General features: G+C 45.6%; 2 protein-coding genes across 2 annotated transcripts in view; one reads left to right on the forward strand and one right to left on the reverse strand.

The window, feature by feature from the left end:
• Positions 1-1,899: 1,899 nt before the first annotated feature.
• LOC142896211 (protein unc-93 homolog A-like) lies at positions 1,900-10,897 on the forward strand. Its single transcript, XM_076037753.1, has 8 exons — positions 1,900-2,167; positions 2,753-2,934; positions 4,920-5,149; positions 6,894-7,022; positions 7,496-7,707; positions 9,571-9,706; positions 10,188-10,319; positions 10,529-10,897. Exons 1-8 carry the CDS (start codon positions 2,078-2,080, stop codon positions 10,822-10,824), a joined length of 1,407 nt encoding a protein of 468 aa, XP_075893868.1. The 5' UTR covers positions 1,900-2,077; the 3' UTR covers positions 10,825-10,897.
• An 8,310-nt stretch (positions 10,898-19,207) lies between these two features.
• Positions 19,208-24,870, reverse strand: part of ncoa1 (nuclear receptor coactivator 1) — a 50,636-nt gene continuing 44,973 nt past the window's right edge. The window contains exons 17-22 of the mRNA XM_076037518.1: positions 24,239-24,556; positions 24,023-24,127; positions 22,805-23,264; positions 21,158-21,326; positions 20,871-21,054; positions 19,208-19,931 (exon numbers count right to left, since the gene is read on the reverse strand). Of these exons, the coding sequence (XP_075893633.1) occupies positions 19,758-19,931; positions 20,871-21,054; positions 21,158-21,326; positions 22,805-23,264; positions 24,023-24,127; positions 24,239-24,556 (1,410 nt within the window). The 3' untranslated portion in view covers positions 19,208-19,757. The remainder of the gene's footprint in view (positions 19,932-20,870; positions 21,055-21,157; positions 21,327-22,804; positions 23,265-24,022; positions 24,128-24,238; positions 24,557-24,870) is intronic.

The raw sequence follows: 24,870 nt of genomic DNA on the forward strand, positions 1-24,870 counted from the left end.
TACAAACTCGAGCACAAGAAATGCAGCACTGTACAAAGTGATTTTCATTGATGTGTTGTAAAATGTAAATATTTTCTTCATTGTTAAGTAAATATTGTAGATTTGTAACATATTGTATTGAATAAATAAATAATTGAATTATTTGAATGATTATGTGCTGAAATAGTTTTTAGCTGTTGAAAACCAAAATATTTATTTCAGGTTCAAGTCTGTTGCATGTATTTTATTGCTAGATGTGTGTGTGTGTGTACATATACATATATATATATATATGTAGCAATAAAATACATACAACTTGAAAAATTTTACTTCAACTACTACTATTATATCAATTATTGACACCAAGTTGTATCAACTAACAGTAACAAGTGGATAAATTATATCAACAATCAACATTTATTTGACTTGAATAGTAGTCTCCGCCCTGAACTGCCACCTTATCGCAGTGGGGGAATGATCCTTGGAGAGATGTTGTCTGGGGATTTATGCCCCTTGCAGGGTCTAAGGGCAAACAGGTCCCGGGTGACAGGACAGACTAAGAGATGTTCGAAAACCCCGATGATGGTCGATCATCGGCAAGCAAGGATTGTGACATCACCCTGTATGGGGCCCCAGCCTGGATCCAGGCCCAGGATTGGGGCTCGCACGCGAGCGCCTGGTGGCCGTGTCTGTGCCTCCGGGGCCCGGCCGGGCCCAGCCCGAATGAGCAACGTGGGTCCAACCTCCTGTGGGCTCACAACCCACAGAGGGAGCCGTAGGGGTTGGATGCAATGTGGTTTGCGTGGCAGTCGAGGTCGGGGGCCTCGGAAACAGCCCTCGGCTGTATGGACATGGAATGTCACCTCGCTGGGAGCGAAGGAGCTTGAGCAGGAGATTGAGAGATACCGGCTAGATGTTGCCGGGCTCACCTCCATTCACAGCATGGGCTCTGGAACCCGGCCATTTTTCTCCATTTTTCTGGCGTTGCATGCGGTGAGCGGTGGCAGGCTGGTATGGGCTCGCTTGTTGCCCCACAGCTTAGCCGCCACGTGTTGGAGTTCACCCCGGTGAACGAGAGGGTCGCGTGGAAGGGGAGGGGTGCTGGATGGTGCTCCGACTGGGGGACTCTGTTGCTCTGCTGGGGGACTTCAATGCACATGTGGGCAACGACAGTGAGACCTGGAAAGGCATGATTGGGAGGAACGGCCTCCCTGATCTGAACCCGGGTGGTGTCCTGTTGCTGGGCTTCTGTGCTAGTCACAGTTTGGCCATAACGAACACCATGTTCGAACGCAGGGGTGTCCACCGGTACACGTGGCATCAGGATGCCATGGGCCAGAGGTAGATGATCGACTTTGTTGTCAACTAATCACTACCTGGTGGTGGGTTGGCTCCGCTGGTGGGGGAGGAGAGCGGAGAGACTTTTCTTGTCTTATCATGCAATTTCAAGGCAGCACGGACACTCATGTATTTGAGTTGAAACAGCAAGTTTGGGATTACAGTATAGTCCCAAACAACTAGATGGTCTATAATTTACAGTACAATCAACAGACCACTTATACAAATGGCTCAAAAGTCGAGATGTCATAAATGACAAAAATGCTGATGGCAGTAGTCATGGCAGTAGTCATATCTGTGAGATGATAATACACATATATATATGCTGTCCATATGCACTCATTTCACGATTGGAAAACAAAACAAAAAAAAAACTACCAGGCTGTTAAACCCCCGACAATGAGCAAAAATCAGGAATGTGCAGAGAGTTACTGGGGTGGGTAGGGATTGATGTTTGAGCACTGTGTATATATATATTAACTTAATATATTATATATATATATTTTTTTTTTTCTCATTGAATCAGACAAAGCAGTGTTGGCCAAGGGATAATTACAATGATGCACGTGTGCAGGTTTCTCTTTTTGTGTGCGCACGCGTGTCCAAGGGCTGGACCTTGTTCGCAGAAGCAATCAATGGCAGAGGTGACAAACTTCCATTGCATAACACAGGAGATACAGTTGCTGTACGACAACACACATCCAAACAATACGTCCTCATCTGTGTTGAGGTTCTCCTGCTTTCGGGGGGGGGGGAAACCATGTTCAGCCGTAATTTGAAGAACGTTTTGGTGGTTTCCGTCGGGTTTCTGTTTCTGTTCACAGCCAATGGAGGCCTGCAGAACTTACAGGTAGGTAGCTTTGTTTAAGTTACCGGTAGGAACGTGGCACTTCTTTTTCCCTTGTATTGTTCTGCCACGGTGCACTTGTGCCCAAGTGCAGCTTGTGATTATCAAATATTCAGACTACATTTAGAGACACGTGTATTTTTTTTGTCGGGTGCACACGATACATTGTTTTGGAAATGTAATGAATAGTTGGTTCTAAAACTAGTTCATTTTAAGATTTGACCCATTCCATTTCCCACACTAGACTGGCAGTAAAGTGGGTGTTTAATTGTCATCATGCATGGAAATGCACTATGAAAATTGCAAGGGCGATGTTCTCTTTCTTTAAATTATGCTACTGTTAGTTGAAAGACATGATTTTTTTTTTTGGTTTTTGCCCATAAAAACGCACATGTAAAACAAGACATCAGTTTTCTTTTACTCCTAATAGGGAAAATATCAGTCTGCGACTGTTCTGACATGGTTTTTCAGCCAAAGATGCATAGCAGAGGGAGAAAATCCTATAAAATGAGGGTGTTCTTACTTTGTTCCTACATTAAGTATTTTTTATCACAGTTCCATAATTGAATCACATCTTTGTCTGTGCAGAGCAGCCTGAATGCAGAGCAGGGAATGGGCGTGGCCTCCCTCAGCGTAGGTTACGCCTCCATCATCGTCTCCGCCATGTTCCTTCCTCCGATCATGATCAAGAACCTGGGCTGTAAATGGACCATTGTGGTCAGCATGGCCTGCTACGTGGCCTACTCAATCGGGAACCTCTACCCTGGATGGTAATCAATCAAAGGATGAAATGCCTATTAGATGTGTCACTGCATCGTATTACATTCTTATGTTTATCTAGAATTGAGCAAGTTGTTGTTGTTTTTCATTTCTTGGTGTGTTAGTTGGCATACCAATAATACTAAAGGAAATGTTAAAGGGCTGAAAATATAAGTTCTATTTCATCCCCATTGCCCGCCAGAGGCAGTGCTTTAAGCACCGGATATCTCCGCCTCGTGAACCCACGGGTCGAGTACGTATACGTACAAAGTCATTATGACCCCCCCCCCCGTTCAGAGTTGTGGCTGTTGTCTGAGCCTTCAAGGGGCTTTGTCCTGATTTTCTTTTTCTCTTACACAACCTGACTGCAAGATAAGCAAACAAGCGCCTGCGCTGTCCTCGCCAGCGTCTTGTTTTTTTGCTGCTTTCAGATCAGAGGTTTGTTTTGGCCAGAGCGCTCTCACGCTGCTCACTGCGTAATCATTATGGTGGTGCTGTTTGCATTTTGCGTCTTCGTTTTCTGTAGCTATAGCGTACCGGCAGCAATGCCTCCTGTTTCACCGTTTTTTGCTTGTAAAATCTGGATGCTACTTTCACACTCTGCCGCACTCTTAGTTACGTTGTTGTGGCTTCAGCTGTCGTTTTTTTGTTGGTTTAAATCAATGAGTTATTAACGAATTATTTGATGAATTATTCTTTTTTTTGGTAAGGCTACAAAGCTCACGCTGATGACTTCTCCCTCATGGCAAAGCTGTGGTTCTCACGCGAAAGCTAGTTTCAATTGTTGACGTGCATATATCGCTGTCGGCGGCAGTGCTATTGCTGAAGCCATCAGTGATCTCCTGGCTCGTACTCGTCTCATTGTTTTGGCCACTGTGGCCCACTGGAGTTGGAGGATGGTCTCGACCATTGCCCCTTGTGTCTGGGCATGGATCACGAGGGCAGGTCTCTCGGCAGGCCCCTGCATGAATTGCAGTTGTACGCAACTGGCCTCTGACCCTGCTCTACTCTTTTCCCCTGCTACCTGATCTTGCTTCCCTCTGTTGCGTTGGCTCTGCCACGGCGCACTATGGCAGCTTTCAGATGGGAGAGACGTTCTGTCCGAGCTGTGTGGTCAAATCTGGTTTCCAGACCCCACTCGCCTGCCTCTGCAATGGCCTAGCCGGTCTTAAGTGATTGCAGTGAACTGGTGAGGGGCATCATTTTAAATGACAGCGCGCCGTCTACTCAGTCTACGCAGTATGCCAATAGGTGGAAACTATTCTCCAAGCTGGCTGACAAACGCTTGGATCTACTACACCGCCCAGAGACCTGAGGGCGGTGAGGTATCTGGGCTACACTGCCCAGATATGGTGGTCCTGGATTTTTGACAGTAGCTGCTGGATGGTGGTCGTTCTCTTTCCACACTTAAGGTGTACATTGCTGCAATTTCCAGTTGCCATGTCCTCATGGATAATGGCGCGGTGGGCCGAAACAGGTTGGCCTCTTCCTCTACCGCTGAGGGTCTGGAGGGCCCCAAGCATGGGATTTGCCCATGGTGCTGGATGCTTTGACCCAGCATCCTTTGGAGCTTGCATTGGGCTTCAGTGGCTGTCATTTAAACTGCATTCCCTGTCTGTCAGCAGCTCATGCAGGTCATACTCCTGGGTTACATTGCCACCAGACGTGGCCTTCTTCTCCAAGATCTTGTTTAGTGTATGGCCATGGCACCCCCGAGCACGTCAGTTGAAAACTGGCAGACAAGCAACTTCAATTAAAGGGCTGTTAAGGATTCACATTTCACTGTGTTGTGTGAAGGATTGAAACAACCATTTCAATCATTAAATTCAATCAATGCATTAGCTCAGTGCCCATCGCTAAAAAGAAATTCTGCATTTAAATCCGATTGTAAAAACCACGGCAAAAGTTGTTCCTAAGACTCTTGTGGCCACATCACAGTGCATTTCCAATGTGAAGCAGCATTAAACACGTGTAAACAACATTTTCTTTTACACAGGTACACTCTCATCCCCGCATCAATCATCGTAGGAATAGGTGGCTCCACCTTGTGGTCGGCCAAGTGCACGTACCTCACCATCTCAGGAAACGCACAGGCCGCCAAGGAGGGCAAAAAGGCCTCTGATGTCATCAATCATTACTTTGGCATCTTCTTTTTCATGTTCCAGTCGGCAGGCGTGTGGGGGAACCTCATGTCGTCGCTCATCTTTGGACAGGACACCGCCATAGGTAGGAAGCAGGACTCAAGTTGTTATAGCGTTCAAAGTCAACTGGTTCCACAGACCATATTCTTGCCAGGTGTGCGGTCAATTGTTTTATTGGTTGTAATTGTCCTGAGTCTTTCAGTCTCATTATCAATGGAACGCTGGTGAATTTCTTTATTGAGTAAACAATGATCTTGGTGGCAGGGTGTGTACCATTTTGTGGTGTGTGCTGACTGCAGACAATTATGAATGTTTTTCTTTAACTCTTGGCATGTGGAGAAACCCGAAAACAGACTTCCTGTTTGCATACAATGACACGTTTATTTTCTTGTCTCATACATAAAAAGAAAATTAAATTTTTGTGATGCACACAACTGAAAGGGGTATTTGGCTTCAGGATGAATTTTCAGATTGCATCTAAAATGCACTCGAACCTCCTCAAGTGAATTGATTGGTTGATTGATTGATTTGACATTTTCTTAACATTTTGTTCCGTGTTTTTTTTTTTTTTTTTTTACTAAATGCATAACCCGCTGTTCTCTGACGAGATGATATGTCATGCCTCTGTCTGAAAGAAGATCATTTGTTGTCCCAATATACCACCTTTATCCATGTGGTTAAGGCGCATTCTACCGGGTACATTCCTAGAGGCAAGTGGCAGCATTATTTGAAGTACACTATTGGAACAGTTGTGAATTGATAGACAAAACGCTGTGAAACTGGTAGTGGGTGTAAAGCAGGCGTCTCCAGAAGACAGCAGACCTCAAAAGAGTAGTTCACCATACTTAGGAATCACAAGCAGTTGTCCACGGATTTACAGGCAAGGTTGGCAGGAAATTATAAGAGACAGAATAGGGCGACAAAGTGCTGTCGGCTCTCAGCGGGCAGGTTACGAGGTTTGATCCCAAGGCCAGGGGGGGTTTTGCTGTGTGGCTTTTGCATGTTCTCCATGAGTCTTCGTGGGTTTGTCACCATTGGCCCTTCGATAAAATTGTGACTTGTCCAGGGTGTAACACTGCTTTTGCCTGAAGACTGCTGGGACAGCCTCCAGAACCCTAAGTGCGGGAGAAGCTGCAGCTAAAAATGAGGTTAGATGAGCGCCTCAATCAAAGAGCCCAGAGGCTCAGAGCCAATGATTACCATCGACCATCAGGCCTGACTACATTGACGATGGAACATTAAAATTGTTAAGGGAGGGATGTTGTGCGATCAGGTTTAATCAAATACGGTGTGGAGGAGTGTTACGTTGTGTTGTATTGACAGAGTATCTCCATTGCAGTGGTAAAATAAGATTTGTCAGCATCAACGACAAACTCAAAGCTCTATCATGTTAGGACAAAATTCTGCAACCAGTGGACGTTCTCCAAGATGACGATGCTACGCTCACATACTGCCGCCATACAGGGATGGAAAGAATGGAGTGACCTGCCAACAGCCTCCACTTCTAGCTGAACACATCAGGGATCAATTCGGACTGCTGCATCTTCTCGCCATGGGGAGGGAAAAAAAAATACTGAATTGTTGCAATCTTTTCAAGTTAAAGTCAGAACATTATTGTTTTTTGTTTTTTTTAATCAATTTCCCAAAGCAAGGAATTTGAAAAGATGACTTATGATACATATTGGCATTTGATGGTAGCGTGTCCACCCTGACCCACTAATTCAACTGACGATTGCTAATATCAAAGTACAAAACCTTAGCACAAGCTTCTTTCCAAAATTGATGATGGGTTTGCACCTCCATAACTATTTGTGTTTTCCCTCTGACAGCTGACATCCCAGAGGAAGAGCTGCTGATGTGTGGGGCTGCTGACTGCGGCCTCTCGGTCAGTAACAGCAGCAGCAGCGGCACCAGGCCACCTCAGAGACTCATATTCACACTCGTCGGCTGCTACATTGGTAAAACACCCGTTTTTGAAAATAGATTGCCACGCAACTGAATGAAACTTTAAGAGGGCAAAAAGTGATTTTTCACCACTAGAGAGTGCAGCTGAGCACTGCATGTATACCAAAACAAGAAGACTCACATCATGTGAGGAGCGTGTGGAGATGTGAGTCACATCTCCATCGATTTGGCCCTTCCCTGGTCTCATGTGACACCCATCAACCACTGAGCAAGCGCAAGAAGATGAAATTCGAGTTTCAATATTTTAGATTTTATCCGTGAAATTTGTGGGTGCAATGTCACTCAGAAGAAGACCTTCAAGACGACTTAATTGATCCCCATTGTTGATCAATTTTTGACAGTTTTTATTTGATTGCGTCAAAGCTGTTCTCATTCCGCAGTGTTGACGTCTGCGTGGACACTACACTTGGATATTGGTATAATATTCCGCACAGACTGACGGTGCGTGTTCTGTCCTGTGTGTTAGGATTGAATGTGCTTGCCATGATCATCGTGGCAGTGTTTTTGGACAACATCGACCGGGAGCAGACCAGGCAATTCCGTGGGAACCGGGAGCCGTTTCTTCAAACGTTCCTGGCCACATTCCGGCTGTTGAAGGACTGGAGGCTGGTGGCCCTCATCCCCCTCACCTTGTACAGCGGCTTCGAGCAGAGCTTCCTCCCTGGGGAGTACACTAAGGTGCTGCGATCAATAAAGTTCAACACACACACACAGACACACACACAAGTGTAAGTGAGAAGAAAACTGGATAACTTCAGCTGCGTGGGGCTCACATACTGATCATCCCCCCCCCCCTGAATAGCAACTCAATGCTGCCCTTGACAGTGCAGAGCCAATAGATCAGATTAAACCGATGAATAGATAAACACAAGTGAAAGCTCAATGGGATGAATGAAGATCACTGAAATCTATTGGCATCTATTTTAAAACCTCAAAATGAATAGATAAATACCGGCTGTAACCAACAGGTGACAGCACAACATAGTTCCATATTCATGTTCCTCTGCTTCTGTTTCCTACTTGACGCTTCATTCAATCGTTATCTAAATCATAAAGGACCAATCGTGTGAGGAGGTCGCTTGTGGAGCCAGCTGCAAGCCATCAGAGCAGAGGGACAAAGTTGGCCCCAGATTGTGAGAAGCACACTCTGCAGAAGCACCAGTACTGCTACACCAGGCATCCACCGTTTACTCGCATAATGCAACCCTGACCTTCACCTGTGCAACCGCCTGTTCAGCATGCCTACCAGAAATTTCACCTGCTCAACCTGCCTGCCTGATTACCGTCTACTCAACCTGCCTGGCAAAATGTCACCTTCCCAGCCTGCCCGTTCGGACCTCTTCGCGTACGGCCAAGACCAAAGCCGACAATGGTGCCATTGGTGCCTCACCTTCCCCAGCTCTGTCCGAAACCAGTCGAGAATTCCCGCAGAGAATTAAACTAGAGGCCATGTAAGTGGACCGGCTCCAGGTGTCTCTTGAAGAAAGGACCAGATGAGTCAGGCACCAGCCCTGTTTCTACTGTGTTCAACCAGGTCCCTTAGCTCAGATCCTGCTCCTCCCATCCGCCAAGAGGGTAATGGGAGGGCAACCTCCCATCAGGAGATGGAGGCGGAACTCTGCTGTTTAACCGCAAACAAATCCCTCATCATGGAGCTCACGGGTGCCATGAGTTGGAAATGCCCACAACACACTGCCAAACTCCTTTACAATGTTATTTCCCTTTGAATGCGCTCTTGGGTACCAGCCCCCCTGATTGCCCGCACAGCCCCTGTTACTTGCTTAATCCAGATCCCAAATCCAGACCAACTGTCATCGGACTCCCTCTCCCAAATGTGCTACTTCGGACCATGTGAAGTCGAAACCATGATCAACCCATGTGTCACTTGACTGAAACTGCCCACCCCTCTCAGGATCCATCCCACCTTTCATGTCTCCCAACTGAAAACATACAGAGCCAGCCTTCTCGCTCCCCCTTCAGTTTTCCCCATCTCCACCAGGTGATTGATGGTGATCCAGTCTATGAGGTCCAGCCTCTACTTATTATCCGTTGTCAGGGTCACGAGGTCCTCTACCTCATGGACTGGCAGGGACATGGCCCTAATGAACACTCATGGGTCCCTAGACGACACATCTTGGACCCATTACTCAACATGGACTTCAGCCGACTCTACCCAACCAAGCTATGCAAGCACCAAGTGGAGCCTGTAGAGGAGGGTGGGGCTCATTTTTGGTCTGTGTTTCCTTACAGCACATTCATCGCCTGCTAAACCTGCATCCCTGATTGTCACCTGTCTAGCCTGCCTGTTTGGATATCTGCTAATCCAGATCTTCTCCAGTTCTGCATGCCGGCCAAGACCATTCACTTCTTCACCTGGCCAGCTGGATTCCACAACCTGCCTCGACCTTGCTGAATTAAAATTACTTCAACAAATCTCGCCCTCAGTCTCTGTCTCAACAACTCGGGTCCAAACCAACCAGGTGTCGAAACATAAATAGAGCTAACTTTACATTTTTTGTCTGTTTTTCTTCTTCCTTCCAGAATTACGTTGCTTGCGCTCTTGGGATCCATTTTATTGGTTTTGTGATGATGTGTTCTGGGGCCACCAATGCTCTTTGCTCCTTCATCGTTGGAAGACTGTCACAGTACATGGGGAGGCCAGCGCTTTTTTCATTAGGTATTGTGTCATATATTGCTTACCTCACCTTGTTTTATTAATCATAATTGGGTTGCTATTTCAAGTTTTATCACTGTCAGTAGCAACATTTTCTTGAGTACTGCACGATATTGATGTTTTCCATTACCGACATCTGATAATGTTTCTGGTATCGATGAAAACTGATACCGTCAGCTGGACTCGATTCGTTCTTTTAAGATATGGCAGTGCAATGCCATGCGGTCAATACTACTACAATTGCAATTTGTTTGTCTTGCACTCTAGCTGCAAACATGACTTTATGTGTCATTTGGCTTGTCAGCCTACAATACTTTGCCATGTGATGCAACTCTTAGGTTTACATCTGAAACAAATAGTGCGGTTGAGAGACAGTCAACATTCGACAAATCAGACTGATTTCAATGTAGTAGCTGATGTATCATGCATAACCTGAAATAATCCTGAAGATAGCAGTCTAAATTCGATATGTCTTTGTTTTCAGCTGCTGTGACCAACATCTCCTGTATCATTGGCCTCCTCTACTGGAAGCCAAATCCTGACCAGCTGGTAGTTTTCTTTGTCTTTCCTGCTCTGTGGGGCATGGCTGACGCCATCTGGCAGACCCAAATCGTATGTAAGTTGGTATGCCACACAAATGAGCAAGTGCATTTAATTTAGGTGCCGTCACCAACATCGACCCGCATGCTGCATGTGTACCGTACTGTTCCAAACTGTATGTTTCAGCAAGATGATGTCCCTTGCAACACATCCAGAGTACAAAAGTACAAGAATTTGGTTGTCTTATTAAAACACCTTAATGCACCTTTACCCGTTGTCCTGCAGCCCTCTATGGAGTCCTCTTCCCTCAGGACAAAGAGGCAGCGTTCGCCAACAATCGCATGTGGGACTCACTGGGCTTCGTCATCGCCTTCGCCTACAGCACCTTCATCTGTCTGGAGATCAAACTGTACATTATGCTCGCCGTTCTGCTGCTGGCCATGGTCACCTACCCCTTGGTGGAGTTCCACGAGCACAGACACCCAACGCCGCCCGGCACAGAGGGGGACTATCTGTCTCAAAACAAAGACCAAGACGAAATAACGGATGGCAAGGGAGTAATTTGCAAGACGCAAATGTAGAGACTGATGTTCCTGTTCCTGATAACCTCCCAACGCTGTCTGTTAAATGGAAACTCTTCAGAGAGCTTACTCAGAACTTATGCATCGTGTCATACAGGTTAGGACAAGGACAAACACACTCCCCCAGCCTTGATTCCTCTGTTTTATCCAGCTGTGTCACCGCGGGGCAACTTCTTTGATCTATTGTATATTCAGACTATTAAAGATGTAAAGGAAAGGAAGAGTACAATAACTACATGTATTCAACGTTAACTTCCACACATCAGCCATGAAACGGCCACAAACATTCACTTCCTGGTGAAAGCTAGATGAGCTTTGTATGGTTTGTTTGTGGAATGCAAGTTTTTAATTCAGCCCCAGAAGATCATGATAGTCGATGAGATTAACGTTATACAGAAGCGATGTGGTGTGCTGCTCTTGGCCTCTCCCCAACCTGCAGTGTTGGCGTTGCTTCATGCTTGGGGTGCTTGGGGTCCCCCTATCTCCCTTGGGCCGCCACCTGGTGTGGTGCAGCCACAACTGCACTAACCAGCAGCTCACATCCAGTGGTACACAAAAAAAACCCCCAAACAAAATCAAAAACAGGCACAACAAGCTGCATTTCAAATGGTGCTTTTATTGCAATGTGTTGCATTCCCACATTCATAGATGTTACAGATTTGTTAGTCAAAGCATCATTTCCTCAAGGTTGGCATCCTCACCTTGGAAAAAAAAAAAACAACAAAATAAAAACAAAAAGCAGAGGGATCAAACGCACGAGGTGTTTGTGTTTTGAGTGTAGTAGAGAAGTGTGTGTGTGTGTGTGTGTGTGTGTGTGTGTGTAAACTTGAGCAGCCACAAACGTTATGAACGAACGAAAACCTCCGAATTTTTGACTTCCAGTAGATACAAAGAAAGTTTGTAAATTGTCAAACAAAATGAGTTTTGTTTGTCCATCAGCCTTCAGGGCTCTGACTCCCTACAGGGACTGGACCCGGCCTGAGACTGATTGTCTACGACATTCCAAACAAACAGTTCTTTATATTCATTTACACACCTGAAGAGGGGCGACTGGGGGGGCAGGGGGGCTGTGGTGTGGGGGAAGAGGGGAAGGAGGGCTTGAAAGAGAATAAGAAAGAGAGAGGGAGAGAGGAAGAAAAAAATAGAACATGCATAAAATTCTCCCAGATCAACAGACACTCATTGTCTTGTAATAGCTGCTCCGATGCCTCATTTAAAACAAACTTTACATGAGTGTAATATACAAAAACTGGACAAAATGAGTAAAATGTATAATATATATTTATATATATTTATATATCTATTTATATTAATTTTTACAAGGGAAAAAGTGGAACCTTGGTCATTTTTTCTCCCCCCCCCCCCCCCCCCTTAGATTCTCCAGAGAAAGCATCCTCGCCCTTGGAAACGGACACAGAGTGGTGGTTGACTTTTGATAGCGAGTCGGTGAAAATCAGACCCGGCCTCGGATCGGCAGCCAACATTTTAACGCGACAGTATTTTTTTCTTTTTTTTCCGACAAACATCGAGATCCGTTCTGTACACCTGCGTGAAGGAATGAGTGGGAGTGGAGAGTCTCGGCCCGGACACCAGCGACCGGACCGCTCTGGACCATCGACAAGTTATAACGATGCAGCTCGTTTTTCTTTTGTTTTTTTTTGTTTCTTGCTTTTGCACTGAGTTTCCGCAGCTGCGAACCTTGATCCTCGCGCCGTGGACACCGCGACGGCTTCTACATTCGGGGAGCACAATTCAAAAAAAAAAAAAAAAAAAAAAAGACAAAGGAAAAAGGAAAAAGGAAAGAGACGAGACAGAGAGAGAGAGAGAGAGAGAGAGAGAGAGAAAGAGAAAACGAGCGACTCCGGTTGGCGTCACTCGTTCATGTCAGTGCACAATTGTCGCTAGGGGTCGGCGGAGGTCAAGTCTCGCGCAACCAGACTTGCAAACAGAGAGCCAGTGTCCGCCTTGGATTGTTTAAATGAGTAGTGGGGAGGGGGGGGGGGGGGGGGGGGGAGAATTAAAATGAAAAAAAAAGATGAAAAAAAAAAATTGTGTTCAAAGCGGGTGAGGAAAAGGTTTGAGTGCGGAGCAGCGGCGGCTGCTCCGGAGCTTAGTGTTGCTGAAAAGAGTGTCAGGAATGTTTCCGAGAGTTAGTCAGGAGTCGGGAGGAGGCTTCGTCTTTTTTTTTTTTTGTTTCTTGAACAGCTGACAGAGCACTGTTGGGGGAGGGGGAGGGGGAGGGGTAGGGGGGGAGGAGCGTCACCTGAAGAAGAGCGTTTCATAGCATAGTATTTATAAGTGAGGATCACTCGGCGTAGGCAAAGAGGAAACTAGCTAACACTACAAAGGTTACGTTGTGTGTCTTGAGTGCGTGTGTGTGTGTGTGTGTTTGGAGTTTAGTCGTCATGGCTATCGGCAGGGGGAGGGGGGTTGGGGGCGGCGGGTGGGGCGCGTCCGCTAAAACACTCGAGCTCTTCGCTTCGAACCTGAGCACGTTCACGTGAGTTTCAAAAAGTCCTCAACTACGGCGTTCGCTTTACATTCACAAGGGAGGTGGGCGGGAGTGCTGGATGAGGGGGGGGGGGGGCGGGGGGGGAGGAGGGGTACGACCAAATATCGATTTGAGAGCGTTTCGGGGTGAATCTCTTACATTAAAGTGCAAAACTGGATTGTATTTGCAAAAATTCCTGGAACAATTTGATTCGGCTTCTACAGGTGTAAAAAAAAAAAAAAAAAAAAAAATCATTTAAAATAGTTTTTTTTTTTTTCATTCTTAAAAAAACACCCTACGTTACAAGGTTATTACTGTTTTAACAGCAAAGGAACAATTCTTCACTGCAGAACATATATACAATATATATGTATATATATATACACGAGGCACCTTAAGTTTGGTATAAAGAATTCGATTTATGGGACAAAAGCAGTTTTTTTTTTTTTTTTCTTCTTCCAAGAATGAGATTAAAAAGCTGAGAGGAGTCATCGGATCGTGAGTTGACTAAGTGAGCGGGACAGAAGGGAGCTTGGCTTAATGGTGACGGCATGACTTCCTGTTGCTCCTCCGTGGTGATTCGGAATTACCCGGAAAGTGGGACACGATGAGGAAACGCCCGTTTCGGTAAGGTGCATAGCTATCGGTTTGCAATATGTTTTTTTTGTTGTTTTTGTTTTTCCTTCTGTAAACAAGTGATCAGCACTTCAGGCACAAAACACTTCATTGGCAAAAAATAATAATAGAAACCGGACGCGTCCGGTCACGGAGGTGACTCTGGGTGGCGCCGTGCAGGGCGTGGCCGAGCGCAGGAGAGGAAAAGGAGGCGGAGGAGACCAGAGATGGAGGGATGGGAAAGATATCGTAGCAGAATGACCGTTACATTGTGTCTTGTCCAGTGATGGTGGTGAGGTTTTGCATATGAGATCCATCAAACATCTTGAAGCTTTGGTCATACACTATTGACAAGTGACACAAAAAAAAGAAAAGAAAAGAGAAACAAGGCTACTTACATCAGTCAGACATTTAGAAAAGTTGAAATAAAACAAAGGAAAAGGAAACAGCCCACTGATATACATACACAAACCAGGCAATGCTTCTCCATAAAAAATAAAAAAAAAACCAAGGCTCCACTCTCCCACATCTGCTTAAACTTTTTTTTTTTTTCCGACAACAGAGAAAATTAAATAATATGGCCTTTTTTCTTTTTCTTTTTAAATTAACCCGTACAAAAAAGCCAGTCCACACTGCTTCTTTCTCAGTAAAATCACATTCAGCAGTCGCTTAAAAAAAAAAAAAAAAAAAAAAAATAGAGAAAAGAAAACAAAAGGGATAAAAACAAAACAATCATTCTCTGGTATAGGTTTTTTTTTGTGTGTCTGAAAACGCCCACAGGTGCTAACGCCGGGTCTAGAGAGTGAAACGAAGAAACAGAAATATCAGATGAGGACATCTTCGACTCTTCCGCTGTTGTAGAGAACACCAGATATACAGTATTAATCACATACACACATATGCACTCGTTGATAGTCATATACATACGTACATCATCAGATAAAAAAAAAAAAAAAATAGTACAAAAAAAAAAAAGTAAAATAAAAACATGATGACGGAGGCGAATAGGCTTTTTTTTTGTTTACTTTTTTCTTTTTAATACCACAAACTCGGAGCACTACTTGTTTTTTCTTTTTCGTCGATTCGGAACAAATACATATTCACATTTGTCTGTTATATACATCGTGTTAACCAATGATACAAAAAAACAAAAAGAAGAAGAAGAAGAAGAAGAAGAAGAAAAAGAAGAAGCTAAACTTTGTACCTGTTAGTTGTGGTAAAGGAGGAGGGATCGTCGCTTCCACCGGATGGCTGTTGCATTAAAAAAAAAGGGTTACACCGCGTGGTTGCATTTGGCATGTTTTTTCTCCGTCGTCGTTGCTTGTTTAAAAAACAAAAAAGAAAAAAAAAAGACCGCGTCGGGGGGGAGGGGAGAAGTGGGATGGGAGAAGGCGAGCGGTTTGCGGAGGAAAAAACACCGGTTCTGCGGGAATGCCTGTTCCACCATGGGGAAGGTGAAAAGGAAAAAGGAGGAGGGGTGGGGTTGTGGGGGCGTGGTCGCCACGGCTGACGGAATCCTTCCGAGTGGAGAAGTGGAGAAGTAAAATTAAGATGAAGAAAACAAACCAAAAAAAAACCAAAACAGATACATTCTTCCACTTTGCGCTCTGAAGTTTCTAAAATCGTCCGAAAGGGTACTTCACACTGGGGGGGGGGGGAGGAGAAGACGCAAATTAAACCAAAAATGTTTTTTTTTTTTTTTTTTGCGATCGATCTGTTGGTGGTGCTAGCCGACGTCTCTTCTCCGCTGAGGCTCCCCCTGGTGGTTCAAACTAAGTGTCCGCAGTGCAACCTTCCGAGACTCGGGTGAGGTGGCTGGTTGGGGCCCAAACTGGAATGAAAGCCGTGTCGGAAACTTGGTACGTTGTTGTGTTGCTGTTGTTCTGAAGTACTACTACTAGCTCGTTACTGCCGTGTTGGTTTTGTTTAGTTTGTTTTTTTTTGCGTAAGAACTTAGGAAGTCTCAGTTCAGAGGTAGAGGGAGGCGTGTTTTTGTCTGAGACGCCGCTTCGTTTTTTCGCACAAACGGTGACGAGTCTCGGAAGTGGAGCCCCGCTGACCTTTGAACCCCCCCGGGAAAAGTCGTCGGAAAAGACTCTGACGTTACGCCCGACGGTACCGTGTTGTGTGAAGAAAAAAAAAAGATCCATTTCGAGGTTACGCGGTGAAAAAGGCGAGAAAAATCCATTGTAGAAAAAAAAAAAAAAAAAAAAAAAAATCAGGCCTTGTCAGCGTCAGAAGTACTCCGAAACGCCACCGGGGGGCACAAGATAGTTGGATAGTCCCGAGTTTTTGCAGGTAAGCCGGCAACAGTAGGCTAACTGTGAGGATTCTTCGGACGAGTACAATCAGGTGCGACGACCGCAGCCCCCCCCCACAGCGTGAAAATAAAAAAATAAAAACCCACCGGCCAACAGGAGAGAGCGGTCAGACGGAAAACACTAAGGAGGTAATAAGGTGCTCAAAAGACCTACAAAAGCCTGCTGAAAGATTCATCTACATCCTTTTTTTCCTAATAAATATCTAAGAAAAAGAAAACAAAGTAAAACTCCATAGATAACTTCAGTCCAGGAGGCAGCGGGGTTTTTACTTTTCTTCGCCTTTGACAGTTTTTTTTTTTTTTTTTTGTGCGTCTCGGGGTCTCGAATTCAACTCACGCAGAGTTGCGGAGCACAAAGTGGTTTCTGGCGGCGTACAAACACTGCGGTGGGAGGGGGTTGGGCTAGGGGCGGAGCTTGGTGGCTGGAATGTTGACCGTTAACACGCTGTCCCTCCGTTTCGGGGTGACACTGTTTACACGTGATGATGTTGTTGTGATGAGGGAAAACACACACACGCACACGAAAAAATGAACCTATTGATCGAATCGCAGGTGAAGCCGCGGTCCCCCCAAAAAAAGGGGCGTGGGCGGGGAGGGGCGGGGCGGGGTTGGCGTTGACCTGAACTGAACCGACGAGGTGGGAAAGTTCTGAAGAAGACTGGATGAAGACCACCGCCCCAAACCCCTCCACCTCTGCCCTCCACTGCTTCACACAAAGGGGGAAACTGAACAATCGTCGGATTTTGAAGGCCGAATCGTCAAAAAGATAATTCCCGCAATAAATTATAGTCGTTATAATTTGTATAAAAAAAGGAATTCCCTCCCTCTCTCTCTCTCTCTTTTTTTTTTTATACAAGGGCTGACCAATACAATTTTTGTTTTTTAAAATACAAATCTAAATCTGTGAATTGTATATACAAGACGACTTTTGAAGGCTGATAAGAGGAAAGGTCCAAAAGCTGCTGAAGTGCCATTTTCATCTTTAATCGGTTTAAAATTTTTTTTAAAACGATCTACTCGCGATTACCCTCCCCTCCAATCGCGAAATTTCAAAAAGAAGGACTATCTGGGCAACAGGCCCTTTTCTAAAAAAAATCTCCTGTGGGTTTTTTTTTTTTGGTGGGAAATTAAACGTGTGAGCAGCGGGGCTGAAGTCTGAACAACCGAACACCAGGAAGTGGAAGTGGAGGCGGAAGAGGGAGGGAAGGAAGTGGAGGTTCGCGAGCCATTTCCATTCCATTTCCATTAGTTTGAACTCATTTTTTCTCCGTCCCATCCTTTTTGTTGTACAACTGTTGTTTCGTACGACAAACGCGCGTATTGTCTGGGAAGAAAACACACATTCGAAAAAAAAAGACGAAACTTGCAGAGGTCGTCAATTTTTTTTCAAAACATCGTTTTTCAAGGTGTGTGTGTGGTTGTGGCTCGTGGTGTCCAGTAGGATGGCGAAGGCTGCAAGAATTCCTGACGGGGTGGTGGTGGTGGTGGAGGGAGGGGGGGAGGGTGGGTGGGTGGGTGGGGGGTTCCAATCACTTTTCGAGTTTTCCTTCCGCATTTCAGACGATATTTAGGCGATATTCCGAAATCCATCGATTGATGAAAATGAGGTGTGTGTGTGTGTGTGTGGTGGTTGTAATCTCAAAAAGACCGTGAGCTGAGGAGGTTAGCGGTAAGAGGGGAAAAAAATAAAAAAATAAAAATAAAAAAAAGACCTGGTTCGAATCACATTATACATAAGTTTCGCTGCAATCGATTAATTACATTTTTCTTTTTTTTCTCTCTTTTTTTTTTTTTTTTTTTACAGGAAAGCAAGGGCAGAGTGAACTCGTCCCCAAGTCTTTTTGTCCTTCTGTACTGTACAATACTACCCGCTTGCATGGTGCGCATGGCGCACATGGCAAACAACACTGATAGGCCGAGAGATGGCATGAGAGAGAGAGTGAGAGAGAGAGAGAGAGAGAGAGAGAGAAAGAGAGAGAGAGAGAGAGAGAGAGAGAGAAAGAGAGAGAGAGAGCCCAACAGAACAGAGGGGCTCTTGTATTCACAGCTGCTGAGGTGAGGGGTAAAATGTGACGGACAGACAGTTAAATAATCATAACAGTCTTTTCTTTATACTTTCGAAAAAAAAAATAAAAATAAAAATAAAAAACAAATAAAAACATAACACCTTCTCCCAAAAGGAGAAAGACACACAAGTTCCAAACTGAGCAGCATCCCGTCTGTCTCCCGACCATCCATCCATCCATCCATCCATCTGTTCCTTTTTCATTTTTTTCCTTTTCATTTTTCTCAATTTTCCAGGCTGTCGTTGTCGTGAAAAAAGCTTGTTCTGATGACCGTGACGACGGCGTCGGCGGCGGCGGTGGCGAGAGCAGATTTCTTTTTTTTTTTTTTAAATCCGAACAGAACGTTCAAAACAAGGGAAAATAAACAAACAACAACAAAAAAAACAACAATAGTCGTAAGAGTTATAAACGTGTAGAAGGAGGAGGAGGAGAAGAAGAAGCAAGAGCTCGGTAAAAAAAAAAAACTCAAAACTTCCGGCAGGCACTGTGGCCGATAGAGGGCGACAGTCGCAGGACCAGCTGACACACTGAGCTTCTATCCCACAATGCCTCTTGAGGTCTGAAAACCTTTTTTTTTTTTTTTGAAAAAAAAAAAAAAAAAAAAAAAAAGAACATTCCCACATCGCTGAGAGACAGGTAGAGGAAAACAACAAAAACAAACGAAATGATGATGATGATGATCATTAAAAAAAAAAAAAAAAAAAAAGCCAAGAGGTGCTGTGTGTTCGTGTGTGAGTGAGTGCGTGTTTGCGCGTATGCTATTTCCCACACGACAAAACGCAAAAAAATAAAGAGGAAAAATTAATCAGATGCTCCCAAGATGCACTGCTGCTGCTGCTGCTGCTGCTGCTGCTGCTCGTGACGTCTGATCGTAATGAAAACAAAACAAAACAAAAAAAAAAACAATAAAGAAAAGAAAAAAAAAAAAAACGAGGAAAGATGAATCCGGCCCTGATTTCGTCAGCAACTTGGCAAAATCGACGACGACGTCGCGGCTGTTTGTTAATTTATTTGCGTGTGTGTTTTTTCTCTTAGGTCAGGAAGCAGGAAGCAGTTTCACCAAAGGAATGAGCAGCAAGACAACGCCACCTGTGATAGGCTGAGGCAGACAGACAGGTTGTCAGACAGATCAGACAGGCAGGTTTTTTTCTTTTTTTTTTTCTGGGAAAAAAAAAAAAAAAAAAAAAAAGACGCCGCCGCTCCCTTCTGACTTCCGAGTCTTTCAGAGTACTGGGCGGCGGCGCCCCCCGGACCACCCCCCCCCTCCCCCACCGCCCACAGCCAAACCTCTCCAGGAGACGTCCGAAAGGGTCACGACCTCCGACAGGTGAGACAGAGACAGCGATGGTCCGGTGGGTTCTGAGGCGCCAGCGATGAGGAGTTTGGAGGAGGGTGGGTGGGTGGTCAGGGGTCAAGGGTCGGGGGGCGCGCAGGGGGCACGTCACTCGGTGAGCAGCTGCTGGAGGAGGCTCTTCTGCTGGGCCTGGCTGTTCGGGGCGACCTGCTGCCCGGAGCTCTTCTGGTGGCCGGCGGTGGAGCCCTGGTTCAGGTACGAGTCGCCGCCCACCAGGTTGACCGTGCACTGGACGTCGGCAAACACCTGCACCTGCTGCACCTGCAGGGGAGGGGGGTGGCGGGAGTGGGGGGGTGGTTGAGGTGAGAGTGAAAGAGCGTATAAAACCCCAGACGGATTAAAATCGCGGCAGCGTTTTCAATGTAGAACCCCAAAAAAATGGGGTCGGGCTTCTTTAACTGTGGTGCAACAGCGGCATCAGGTGGTTGAATATGTATTCAAACACAGGCTCAAGATTCACCTTTTCAATTCTGGCTTTTACTCAAATCTAACAAATCTCATCTTTCACAGTTGATTTCACTTCCTCTCTGTATTTCTCGGCATCAAGCGGTTACATTTTAGATTGCAGCGCTCTCACACTCTCTCCCACCCTCTCCTGAGCTTGCCAGTAACCTACGGCGGTCCATGCACACAAACCTGGATACCGTGTTCACCTTCTAATTCTTTGGTTGATTTGGTCAGGTGGGCTGGATTGTCCACAGCGGGCTTCCGTAGAAACATGGCAGTGCAAGATGACAGCTAACTGGGAGCAAGACCCTTGTTCTGTGTATATTCTTATATGTCAATAAAAGAATGTAGGAGGGGAGGAAAACCAAATATTGTTTTTTTGTACTGCGAGTATAAACTTTTATCAATGTCTTTATGGGCAGTATATTACGCTTTAACCAATATAAAAATCATAAATTAGGCCAAATTGTGCATTGTGTATGCAGGAATGAGTGAGCAGCATGGCCGGGGCCAGTCCAATTTTTGAGGTTAAAAGTGGAAATTGTTCTCATATATGCATCTCATTCAATAATTTGCAAATTTCATACTAATTTGTAAAACGTTCGTTTTTGTATTTTCGACGGAGCCCGGGAAGATCAGCAACCGCTGCTGTGGAAGCTATAATGGAGAACCCAATCAACAGCACAGACACACACGCAGGCGCCTCTACAGAATGAGGTGCATTTAAATTTCCGCTGCCTCTGGCTGACTGACCTGCTGGTCGCTGCACACTGGGATGACACTGTTGAGGTTACTGTTGCCGACCGCCTGCGCCATGGGAGGTAATGAGCCGGCACCACCGGAGCCCCCGGCCATGGAGACGGTGATGCTCATGTTGTTGTAGACCCCCTGCTGGCCGAAGGTCTGCCCCGCACCCTGTCCCGACGGACTGAACAAGCTGCGACGTGAAAAAACAAAACGAAACGAAACAAAACAAAAAAAGTCAAAACGGTAACATTCAGCGTATTTGAAAAGCGAGCGACTATCAAATCGTCTCCCACCTGTTGCTGCTGATGCCTGTCTGTTGCCAGCTCTTCATGTCTGGTGACTGGTATCCAGGAGGGGGCGCTTGCTGAAGCAGAGGAGTCTGGGAGGTGGAGCTCTGAGGTGACAACAGCGGGCTGGTGGGGCTCATGTCAGGAGGGAACGGTGGGTCTTGCTGGACTACAGCTACAACAACATGAAACAAAACCCCAGGCCCGTACATTGAAGTTTGCTTATCACACGAAAGCTTGCTTGGTACTACACACGCTCATTTTGTAGAAGTCTTTTTGTTGCTGGCTTTTCATTACCGTCCTTTTTTTTTTTTTTTTTGTCCCCACGCACCCCCGATTAACTATTACTCGGGCTGTTGAACGATTCATTTTTAAAATCGCGATTAATCTCTGAATTTCCGCAATCGACCGCGATTAATTGCGTTTTAATTCAAACGTTTAAAATTCCCTTTTCCCTAAATATTCCCTTTTTAATCTTGTGCGTTACTTCTTTCAAACAAGTGCGTCTTGAATGAAGGCTAAAACACGACCGATGTCACAAATCCAAAGCGAGACACGTCCGGAGGGTGTTAAACACGCCTTACTTTTAAACACAAAGAGAACAACAAGAAAGAAGGAAAACTATACAGTATTTCTGTTCCAAGCAGTTTGACCAGAACAGACGCAGTGTAACGCATTTCAGATCCAGGCTAACTGTTACTCCTCGACGTCACACGTAGAGTACAGCGTGAGATCAAGTGGGAAATCAGAGAGCACTTATTGTCGGTGGAGTGGCCTTTCCCAGTTGGAATCAGCTGATAATGTCTGCGGTGTGACCGTGCTCGAGTCTGCAGGCTCTGCAGCCGACCCGCCTGAGCAATCATTTTAATTTTTTTCATGCAGGACGACTGCATATGATAGTGAAGGAGTGCTTTCGACGACTAACTCACATCCACTTTGCCTCAAATTATTGGGCAATAGTGTTTAAAAGACATACAGATATATGTACAATATAGACATATTTGCAATGAAATGTACATTTTGTCAAATGACAAAGATTGTTTATGAAATATGAAGATCAGGGGAAACGGGATGTACGTAGGAAGCCAGAGCTTAGAAGTTATGTTAGGTGTAAAAATGATTATGCTAGAAAAACCTGATGTTTTCTTTAGAAGTCCCTCTGTGCTCAGTTAAGAAGATACACCTGAACATGTATGTACATTATGTATGTACTTTATATTGTAATATAAGCTATTATTATTATGATTATTACTATTGTTATTATTTTAATCAATTCAGTTCCTTTTCAAGTTTGGAAATATGAAGGTCTGAGCTGGTTGTTTGAAACAGATATTTTTCTTCTTTTTTTTTGCTTAGGTAAATATTTATAGTAAAGGCCTTGTATGGGCGAAAAAGCATTTCGTATCCTATATGACAAAAAACATTTTTATTTGTATGTCCCCATTTTCGTAGGTTTTGTTTTGCTTTGTTCTGTCGTATGTCACATGGCTGTCGTGGACGTAATTTTGGGAATATGATTTGATGAATGCATTGGCCAGTGTCAATGCATTGGCACCGTGGTTGGCCGGGCACCAACCACGGTGTTGGACACTTGAATGAACAGGTGACTCAATCCAAAATACAGGCCCACGGCTGCACTGTGTGCGAACTCACCCGACCCGGCAAACTGCTGAAACAGGCCCTGCTGCGCTGAGGAGTTGGCGTTGCTCTTGAACTGGCCCTGGGCCCCGCCCATCAACGCCTGGCTGTTCAGGGGGACTCTGACCGAGCCGTTGTCCAGAGGGCCCCCGGCCACGGGGCTGAAGTGACTTTGTGAGGTAGAGGGTTTTCCCGTCATGGGGTTGTAACCTTGTGGGAAGTTGAACTGCTGCTGCTGCTGCTGCTGCTGGGGCGGCGGCTGCTGCTGCTGCTGCTGCTGCTGCTGCTGCTGCTGCTGAGGCGTCGTTGGGGGTCCTTTCGGGACCCTGACAGTTCCGACGGCCCCGGTCGGACCGGCCGTCATGTTCTGTCTCATCAGCATGACCTTCTGCTGGAAAAGCTGGCGCTGGCGGTGCTGGATGCTGTAGAGTTCCCTTTGACGTTGGGCCAGCATCTGGGCGTTGAGCGGAGGCTGCTGTGGGACACGGGAAAGAGCATCTTACACCAGGACTTGAGCAAAAACTACAAAAAAAAAACCCACCAAAAAACTAGACTGTTCACATGAAGTAACAGAACTTGTGAACAAAGTCGATGGGTTTTTGTTTTTCACCTTCCCAAAGGTAAGTTCATTTGGCTAATTGAATGTTTTTGTCAAGATCGACAATGGTGCAGGGGCCCATTTATCCGATGCTGAAACATTAGATTATTAGTCACATCTTTATCAGTATCTGACCCCTGCTTTTTCAAATACACTGCCAAGTCAAAACTTGATTTAACTCGCGATTAATCACAAATTAATTGCTAATTTTTTTACCCTGCTCTATATGTAACTTAACAAGATGTTAATTGTGCTACTTATACTCCAGGAAATATTGGAGAGGACAATGATAACTCCTTTATTGAAATATTCGAACAGGCGAACCAGGCGTTAATCACAAGTAAAAAAAAATGAGTGCCGTTAAAAGGAGTTTCAGTTAACATGTTATTAACACGATATTAACACGATATTAACGCATCAACTTTGACAGCCCTAGTTATTATAGATTATATTCAATAATAATGATTAAACAACAATTAGATCATATTTGATGACAATAATAAATGATCATTCGGTTGTAACATTTATTTATTTGCATCTGTTTTCTAATCTTCCCCCTGCTTTTGAAAACCACTGGCAAAAAATCATGACCCGGTGATGCTCGGGGCAAACAAACCCACCCCAACGGAACTCACTTGCGTCGGCATCTGGGGTTGTTGCACCCCTTGGCGGATCCCGATGCTGACGTGCTGGGCGGGGCCCGCGGGGAACGGACTCATGCCTGCCATTCTGTTCTGCAGCTGGGCGACAAATGGGAGGGCGTAAAAAAGGGGTCAGAGGTCGAATGAGCGGAGGGCGTGAGAAATTTTGAGCAAACTGTAAACGGGAAGCCCAGCTCGTTTTTCGCCAACCTGTTGCGGGCCCTGCAGCCTCTGCTGCAGCTGCAGGCGCAGCTGGTTGGGCGACAGCCGCAGCTGCGTGCCGATCCCCTGCGGCCGCGCCACGCCGGGCCTCAGCCCGAGGCCGGGCGCCGCGCCGGGGAAGGTGGCGCGGGGGGCCCCGAATGCCAGCCCCTGTGGTCCCAATGCGGCCAGCTCCGGAGGAAACTGGGCCTGCGATGCTGGTGTGTACTGGGGAGGGTAGGTGGGTAGTTTGGGGTCCACGGGAAGCGGACTGGCAGTGGGTTGCTGAGTTGGGAAGTTCTGGCCCAAAGGATCAAAACAGCCCCCCTTGGGAGGAAGACGGAAAAAAATATCTTCAATATTCTCATGATTCTCTTAATAAACCGAGGCGGAGTTAATCCCAAGCTCCCTACTTACTATGGTTGTAAATCGCCGACTTTATCGCGATACAGTATTGCATTGATCTGCTAGGATCACGATGTTTTCAGATATCACAAAGTATCACAGTATCAAAGTTAATTTCACAATTGAATATCAATTCGATTCAGGAGCCTGCGGTGATATCAAATTCTGAACAATGAGAATCTAACCAGGTTCATCTTCCACTAATTTGGCCCATGTTGTTGTGAAAATGCACGTCG

This window comes from Nelusetta ayraudi, unplaced genomic scaffold (assembly GCF_046127955.1).
Source record: "Nelusetta ayraudi isolate G7.1 ecotype Tasmania unplaced genomic scaffold, CSIRO-AGI_Nayr_v1 ptg000052l, whole genome shotgun sequence".
NCBI classification, from domain to species: Eukaryota; Metazoa; Chordata; class Actinopteri; order Tetraodontiformes; family Monacanthidae; genus Nelusetta; species Nelusetta ayraudi.